Here is an 8,533-nt window from a genome sequence, read left to right on the forward strand (position 1 = left end):
GGTAACTTTTCTGGTCTTACCAGGATTTTAACATCTACTAATTACCTTGAACAATAATGTAAATATTGACTGATTCCTTTATTTAACACCCTCCCCAGCTAAAAGTATCTTTTCAATTGAACCCAGGGAGGCTTGCAGAAAGGGTTCAGATAATTGTTAAAATGTGGATAAAACAGTTTCCACCCCAGTTTGTTGAGACGCTAAAGGAGATTACACTTAGCACAGTGTCTGGCAAATGAAAAACTGTCAATGAAGAGCAGACGATGTTATTGTTATTATTGTGTTACAAACTGTGTGTGTGTGTGTGTGTGTGTGTGTGTGTGTGTGTGGTGGGGTCTGGGGAGGTCAGGCTGGGAAGAAAGGTGAGGTGAGTAAGGAGAAGTGACCCGAGGAGCCTCCTCTTGAAGCAGTAGTGAGGAGGGTGGGGGTGAAGCAGGTGGAAGGGTAGGAGGGACTTGGTTGGACTTGACTGCTTTCAGGTTCAGGTATAAAGTTGGTTTGTCACCAGGACAGTCAGGGTGTCTTCTGGAACTGGGTTGGCACAAGCAGTCCAAAGCCTGCTCAGCCAGTACTTGTCACCAGCATCAGCATGGCCTTTAAATGAAATTTGGCAAAGTTGTAAGATCTTTTTATTACTGCGAAGAACCTCAGATTTCACGTAATTCAGTCCCTGTTTTTGGAAGATGAATCAACTGAGACCCAGAAATGTTAAACAGTTTGCTCAGTCACCAGGCACATGCCGGGGGAAGACTTGGCATATGTTCATGATGGCCTTGAGATCCTGGCATCATGAGCATACCTTATATATGCTCTAAATGAACCATACTAATACGTATGCCTGCAGCACATATTGTCATCAATAGTGTTAACATGTAGTATAAATGGTAAAAATTATTCTTTTAATTGTTATTGGATTATTGAATAAAAATATTAAAGAATTAGAATATTAAAGTATATAAGGAATTAAAAATCTCTTCAGTGCCTGATTACTCACTGTACATAATAATACTTAGACAACTTATAGGTGTAATGTGTCGACATCCTGCATATGTAAAGAAACTACTTCTAAAAGAGCATCTGTGACAAACAAGGCGAGAAGTATAAATTTAAGTAAGTGGTTTCTCTGCAGTCAGTACCACCCTTGGCAATCCCACATTGTTAACCACACTTGCCCCTGCCCTTCTATTTCCACCAGGGGGCAGTGTTCACCTTCAAATGGATATTGCTTAGATTCTGAACCTCTGCTTTGGCCTTAACTAAAAATTATTAACCCCTGATCAGAAGCAACCTTAATATAGAGCTTTTCAAAATGCCAGAGCACAAGGAATATAAAGACAAGATTTCCTTACATTTATATGGTGCTTTACAGCTTCCAAAGTGATTTCTTGTGTATTATCTCATTTGGACCTTACAAGGAATCAGGAAGAGTGGTTTCTTGTCTCTGATTTTAAGATGAGAAAACACATGTTTCTTATAACAACTTAGGTTTTTTAAAATAAAACTCATAACAACATGAAAGGAAATTTTAATGAGCACCTACTATGCACCAGGACTGTACTAGTAGCAGGGAACACGAAGGGGAAGAAAATAGCTGCCTCAATCTCTTATTGTGAATAATGCTGCTGGAAACTGACCCTGATTTCAATTCTTTTGGACGTTATTGTTGAATTATATGGTAATTATAATTTTGATATACACATTTAAATATATTTTTATTGATTTCAGAGAGCAAGGGAGAGGGGGAGAGTTAGAAACATCAATGATAAGAGAATCACTGATCAGCTGCCTCCAGCACATCCCCTACTGGGGATCAAGCTCACAACCCAGGCATGTGCTCTGACTGGGAATCAAACCGTGACCTCCTGGTTAATAAGTTGACGCTCAACCACCGAGCCACACAGGCCGGGCTAGTTTTAATATTTTTGAGGAACCATAATACTGTTTTCCATAGTAGCTGTACCATTTTACATTCCCACCAACAGGGCATAAGAGTTTTGATTTTTCCACATCCTTGCCAACACTTGCTATTTCCTATTTTTTGTTATTTTTAAATTGAATTTATTGGGGTGACATTGGTTAACAACATTATATAGGTTTCAGGGTACAAATCTATAATACATCTGTATATCATATTGTGTTCACCATCCCAAGCCAAGTCTTATTTTTTAAATAGCAGTTACCCTAATGTTTGACTTGCATTTCTCTAAAGATTGTGAATATTTTATAAATACTTTTTATTGATTTTATAGAGAGAAGAAGGGGAAGAGAGACAAAAAAATAGAGAGATGAAGAAACATCGATTCATTGTTCCACCCATTCATCTGATTCATCTGTTGATTCTTGTATGTGCCCTGATCAGAGATTGAACCCACAACCTTGGCATAACAGGATAATGCTCTAACCAGCTGAGCTACCTGCCCAGGGCTTGTCAGAGAGAATTTAATATAAATAATGGTTTAAGGAGATATTGGAAGATTGAAAAGGTCAGACAACAGGACCACCATGATTCAGACCTTTCAGAAATGAAGATTTTTCTCGCCACACAGATAAAGAACTCTGATGCACTGAGATCCTGGCTTTTGAATGGGTAGAAGAAGAGACAAAACTTAATAACAAACAACTATCTACACTAATAAAAGAGAAACATGCAAATTGGTGTCACTCCGCTACGCCCACCAGCCAATCAGGATGAGTATGCAAATTAACCCAACAAAGATGGCGGTTAATTTGCATATGCAGGCGCAGAGCGAAGACTGAAGACAACTGAAGACTGAAGACAACTGAAGACTGAAGAGGCTTGCCTTCTCCTCTGCGGCCGGAGTGAAGGCCTGGGTCCCAGGTGCCAGAGGAAAACTGGTGCTGGCAGCCAGAGGAAGGAAGGCCTATTGCACGAATCTCTTCATGCAATGGGCCTATAGTCTCTGTATAAAAGCCTAATATGCAAAGTGTCCCCTCTGGAGTTTGACCAATGGGAGTTTGATTGCTTGCTATGACGTGCGCTGACCACCAGGGGGCGATGCGGAACAAAGGAAGGAGGCCCTGGCTGGCAGCTGGCAGCTGGCAGGGACCCTACCTGTGCATGAATTTCTTGCACTGGGCCTCTAGTCCTATATAATAAAAGAGTAATATGCAAATTGACCGGCCAGTGAATGACCAGAATGCCTGTGGCCCCTCGCCGGGGGCAGGGCCAGTCAGCAAACCGCCTGTGGCCCCTCGATCCAGCTGGCCCCACCCACGGCCCCTCACCCCAACTAGCCCACCCCTGATGGCCCTCATCAGGGCAGGCCGGCTGGACTCCACCAGTGCATGAATTCATGCACCTGGCCTCTAGTCTTATAACATATTTGTATTTGTCTCAAGCCAGTATTATTGAATATGGACACACTTATCTTTTCAGTATGAAGAGAATGGCTATCTTAGATTATGAAAAACTAGAGGCCTGGTGCATGACATTAGTGCACTGGGGGCAGGTCCCTCAGCCCAGCCTGTGCCCTTTCACAGTCTTGGAGCCCTCGGGGGATGTCTGACTGACAGCGTAGGCCCAACCGAGCCTAAGCTGTCAGTCGGACATCCTTAGTACTGCCATGGAGGTGGGCCGCTGTGCTCACGAGCCGTCAGCCTGGCTTGTAGCTGAGGGGTGCTCCCCCTGTGGGAGTGCACTGACCACCAGGGGGCAGCTCCTGTGTTGAGCATCTGCCCCCTGGTGACCAGTGTCTGTCATAGTGACCAGTTGTTCTACCATTTGGTCGATTTGCATATTACCCTTTTATTATATAGGATACTCCAGGGACTTGGTTAACTTTGTTAGATAATAAATATTTTAAAAAGATAGTGTTTTTGAACACCAGTCAATATTTACACAGTATGTGCTCTAAGAGTCCTTACCCAGCAACATGTGTTTCAGGGCTTTATAATGTGGCATGCTGGGACTTCAACAGTGAACCTCAGAAGGCTGACCCCCCAAAAGAGTGCCTGGTACATATATAATAGGACATATGAATTAAGTGGAGAGTCTTTGAACTATGGTATTATTTGGTGCCAAGCAGGTCATGGAAACTTCACTATAGGGAAATTTATTCACATTGAAATAGGATTTCAGTCATCAATTTGGGGTACAGAGGGTAGGGTTTACTGAACAGGAGTTCCAAGCAAATGACTTGGGGACCAGGGCTCATGTCCTAGGGGAAACTGGAGCTCAAATCAGGAAGAATATTGAAGAATGTTATTTGGTAGATATGGGTAATACAGGAATCCACCAGAGAACATAAGGTAGTCTTAGGGGCAGAATAATTCCAGCCCCTACCCACCCCATATACTAGCAGAGTATGAAGTAATGTAATTTGGGTTCTTATTGGCTGGAAGACGTGGTGATGAGGTTGACCCTACAAGTACCAGATTTTTAGTACTGATCACTGGGCAGGGTTGGCCAAGGCAAAAATAGAGGTGTCCTTTCGGTCACATTGGCATCACCTGGCTTGACAGTGCTTCTCCTGTTCATCTGATGGGCACTACACAATTTTGTGTGATATGATTTCACTGTGCTAGAAAGCACTGGAAAATATCTCTTAAGCTGCATGGCAATTGGGCAGAAGTAATATAGTAATGGGAAGGAAATACGGGAAGGTAAGTGTGAGAAGTCAAGTAATCATGAAATGTGAAATTTCCAATTAACTTTATTTTTGGGTCTGAGTTGAGAGATTTCAAAATTTCCAGGTTTATAATTCAAAGACAGAGAACTGGGATCTATCCACATATTATATATCGTTAAGAAAAAATAAGATTGGAGACTCATGAACTTCTTACTCAGTGAGGTTACTGACATTGGTCCAACATACCCATAAGGTTAAAAATGTCCTCAGAGAAATCCTAATGACAATAATCTCTTCAAAAATTTATGTATAAATCAACCTTCAAAGGCTATAGTTGACTAATGTTTAAGGTTAAAAATATAACCTAATTTAAATAAAGACAATTCTGACCAAGTAAAATTGTTTGCATCAGTAAGAAAGTTTATTGAGTTCATTAGTAGATGAGGATAGAATTTTTTTTTTTCCCTTTAAAGAACACTTTCTGGTAAAGTGAAAAGAAGAAATACAGAAACCACAAAACACCTTTTAGACACCTTATTTTCAAAGAGGGAACCTATTTCCATAGACCATTAAGACTGAAGGTTCTGTTCTTCTTGGAGGTTCTGTTTTCCATGCATCTGTGCAAAGTGGCCTGTGTGAAGGGAGACTCTTTCCGCCTGATGTAGTTCATTTGTAGTGTTTCTTGGTTTCTGATTCAACCTTAGATGAAAGGACTCTACCATCAGGTGTCACTTCTTCAATAATTGTCTTGATCACTCTGGTTTTACTGTTGTCTGCATGTGAATCACGAAAAAGAAAATAGAATTTAGACTAAGCAATTTTGGGGGGGGGGTGTCCCCCACTAATTAACAAGCAGCATTTCTAAAAGAAAAAGACACCAAATTTAAATAAGAAAATTTAACTTTCTAAAGTTGCTTAAAAAATCTGAGCAATGTTTAAGCGATAGCATCTTAGACTACGCAAGTTTTCCTTCAAGATGGGTGTCCAGAGTATAATTTATTTAAAAATAAAATGCAAGTGGGAACCCTAAGATTGTAATTTTTTAGAAAGTTAAGACGAATTCTTATTACCCCAGCCAGGTTCTCCTGACCTTGGTCCCTTAGATGAGGACTCCCCAGTGGACCCGGAAGAGGTCTTGCGGCCTCCGCCAGAGCTTCCGCCGCCGTAGCTGCCGCCGCCGCCGCCGCCGGAACTGCCGCCGCCGTAGCTACCGCCACCACCGGAACTTCCGCCGCCGTAGCTACCGCCACCACCGCCGCCGGAACTGCCGCCGCCGTAGCCGCCGCCGGAACTGCCGCCGCCGTAGCCGCCGCCGGAACTTCCGCCGCCGTAGCCGCCGCCGGAACTTCCGCCGCCGTAGCCGCCGCCGCGTCCGCCGCCGCCGTAGCCGCCTTTGGAACTGCAGGGAGTAAACGTCACGTTCAGTTCACTCAAACATTGGGAGACGGTGGGTCGCTTTCCGGCTTTTTGTTACTTTAGAAAATAAAACCCGTTTTAAGGGGGAAAAAACCACCCTGCCAAGTATGAACCTTCAATTCTAAAACACAGTCTTTAAACACAATTTTATAGACACACAACCCTCAGAGTCAAATGCGGGGGAAACAGGCTGGTTCCGCACGCCTTTTTTTTTTTTTTCTTTTGTATTCGGTCCCCTCCCTGCTCTCCCATTTCCCATTCTCTGGCACTTCCTTGGGTTTTAGGAAAGCCTGGCGATTTGGAATAGCGAATCAAAGCTACTGGGATCATTAAAAAAAAAAAGAAGATGTAATTTACCCTCCCTCTCCTTCTAGCAGGCTGCGGTAGGTCTGAATCTCGTTCTCCAGTCGAATCTTGATATCCAGGAGCTGCTGGTACTCGGAATTCTGGCACTCGGTTTCAGCGCGAATCTGCTGCAGTTGTTCCTCCAGGGTGGAGATCTGCGCCTGGATCTGGGAGAGCTGCACGCAGTAGCGACCTTCCGTTTCTGCCAGGGAGGCTTCCAGAGATTGTTTCTGAAAAGGGGAGAGAATAGATTTGGCTTAGCGACCCCCTCGTTCAGTTGAGTACAGTGGCATTTATTGAACAACTTAAGACATCATATAGAAGCCTAAATAAGATGAATAGAATTTGTGTTTTACGTTTGATGCCAGTGATGCTTTTCTCCCATTAACAAGAGCTCCAATTTTTATTTCTACTTTCGTACCCCAGCTCCGCATTGTGTGTGTGTGAGTGTGTGTGTGTGAGTGTGTGTGTGACATATTCTTGCATGAGCATGAAACTGTGTGTGAGAGAGTTATTAACATACCAGGGCTAGTTGGGACTGTAGTTCGATCTCCAGACCTTGAACAGTGCGTCTCAATTCAGTAATCTCAGTTTTTTGGCTGGATATTTGTTCAATGTTACTATCGATTTCTGTAGTCAGTTCTTTGCTCTAGAGTATGAGAAAAAGGGAAAGATGAGCAAAATCTGAAATGGTAACCAACCTCCATTGGCTTCACCATGAAGGGGAAGGTCAGTTACCTTTTCATTGAACCAGGCCTCAGCGTCTTTGCGGTTCTGTTCAGCAAGTTGTTCATACTGGCTTCTCATGTTATTCAGAAGTTGAGTCAGATCAACACCCGGGGCAGCATTCATTTCCACATTCACATCACCAGTGGACACATTTTGAAGGTCTTTCATTTCCTGTTTGAGGAACAGAAAAAATTTAATGTCTGCACTGTGACCAAAACGAGCAATCTTTTGGCTGGGGGAAGTATGGATAACTTTTTGCATCACCTCGTCATGGTTCTTCCTCAGGTAGGCCAGCTCTTCAGTCAGGCTCTCGATCTGCATCTCCAGGTCAGCCTTGGTCAGGGTGAGCTCGTCCAGCACCCTGCGCAGGCCGTTGATGTCCGCGTCCACGCTCTGGCGGAGGGCTACCTCGTTCTCGTACCTGAAACAGACATGGTACAGTAACTGGTTATAACATAAGTAAGGGAGGTGTACTTGGGCAGAAACTATTTAAAAAGCAAATATAGAGTTGACTTCATATCATGGCGACATTTATCATGTACTAACTCACATAGGGATATTAGCGGTTTAATGCAAAGAAGCTTAGCAGTTACTTTAAAATGCATTTTCTTCTTTTAATAATTGCTCAAAAAGGTAATATTGAAACGGAAAATATCTCTGACGGCTCCAGTACTTTTAACTTTAAATGAGTTCAGGAAAAATGTAAATGCTATTGTGGATTTCCAACGTCATTGTTAAAAACAAACTCATATATTTGTTGTGGCAGTACCGAACTCCGTCCATTTAGCTTACTTCAGTCTGAAGTCATCCGCTGCCAGCCTGGCATTGTCGATCTGAAGCAGGACATTGGCGTTATCAGTTGTTAGATTAAGGATCTGTGGGAAGAGGTAAAGAAATAAGACAGATACGGCTTTTAAAGTGGCATAGATGAACTACATTTTTTATGTTGTTCTCTTATAAAATTTGGGGGGAATTTTTTATTTTAAATATGAAATATTCCAGGCTTACCCTGACACTTAAACTTGAGTCATTTGTTCTCTTGAAGGCTCTATACTCTTCTATTTCTCTATCATCTCTTTCTGAAAACTAACTGGAATTATATAGCTGAGCTCCTACATATGTGTCCTCCTCTTACACTGTGTGATTTCCATGTATTTCAGCTAATACTGGCTCATACCTGTATTTGGTTTAATAAAAATATATTCTAAATGAATACACTCTAAGCTGGTACACTGTAGGAACAGTTCACAAATCTCTAGAGGCAAACCATATATCATTTCCTTACTGGAGAGTTCATGTTTCTTGCAATGTAGGTAATAAGTATTTTTTTTGTTATCAACCCGAATGATATTTTGTTCAGACTCATTTAACAATTCTTTCTGTTTTCCTATTTATAAATGATCTAATGTATTTTAACTGTGGACTCATTATACACTCATTAAAACAAAAACATT

The 8,533-nt window shown here is 42.2% G+C and overlaps 1 protein-coding gene across 2 annotated transcripts in view; it reads right to left on the reverse strand.

Moving 5' to 3' along the window:
• Nucleotides 1-4,988: 4,988 nt before the first annotated feature.
• The window catches only part of KRT10 (keratin 10), a gene marked incomplete at its 5' end in the record, with an annotated part of 4,373 nt that continues 828 nt past the window's right edge, over nucleotides 4,989-8,533 (reverse strand). The window contains 7 exons of one of the 2 annotated variants that reach the window (XM_081109826.1): nucleotides 4,989-5,362; nucleotides 5,680-5,988; nucleotides 6,363-6,580; nucleotides 6,874-6,999; nucleotides 7,089-7,250; nucleotides 7,344-7,500; nucleotides 7,872-7,954. In XM_081109826.1, the coding sequence (XP_080965952.1) occupies nucleotides 5,353-5,362; nucleotides 5,680-5,988; nucleotides 6,363-6,580; nucleotides 6,874-6,999; nucleotides 7,089-7,250; nucleotides 7,344-7,500; nucleotides 7,872-7,954 (1,065 nt within the window). In that variant the 3' untranslated portion in view covers nucleotides 4,989-5,352. Of the gene's footprint in view, nucleotides 5,363-5,659; nucleotides 5,989-6,362; nucleotides 6,581-6,873; nucleotides 7,000-7,088; nucleotides 7,251-7,343; nucleotides 7,501-7,871; nucleotides 7,955-8,533 lie in introns of both variants that reach the window. The other variant, XM_081109825.1, reaches the window with a different exon arrangement.

This window comes from Myotis nattereri (genome assembly GCF_964212035.1).
Source record: "Myotis nattereri genome assembly, chromosome: 16".
Lineage (NCBI taxonomy): Eukaryota > Metazoa > Chordata > Mammalia > Chiroptera > Vespertilionidae > Myotis > Myotis nattereri.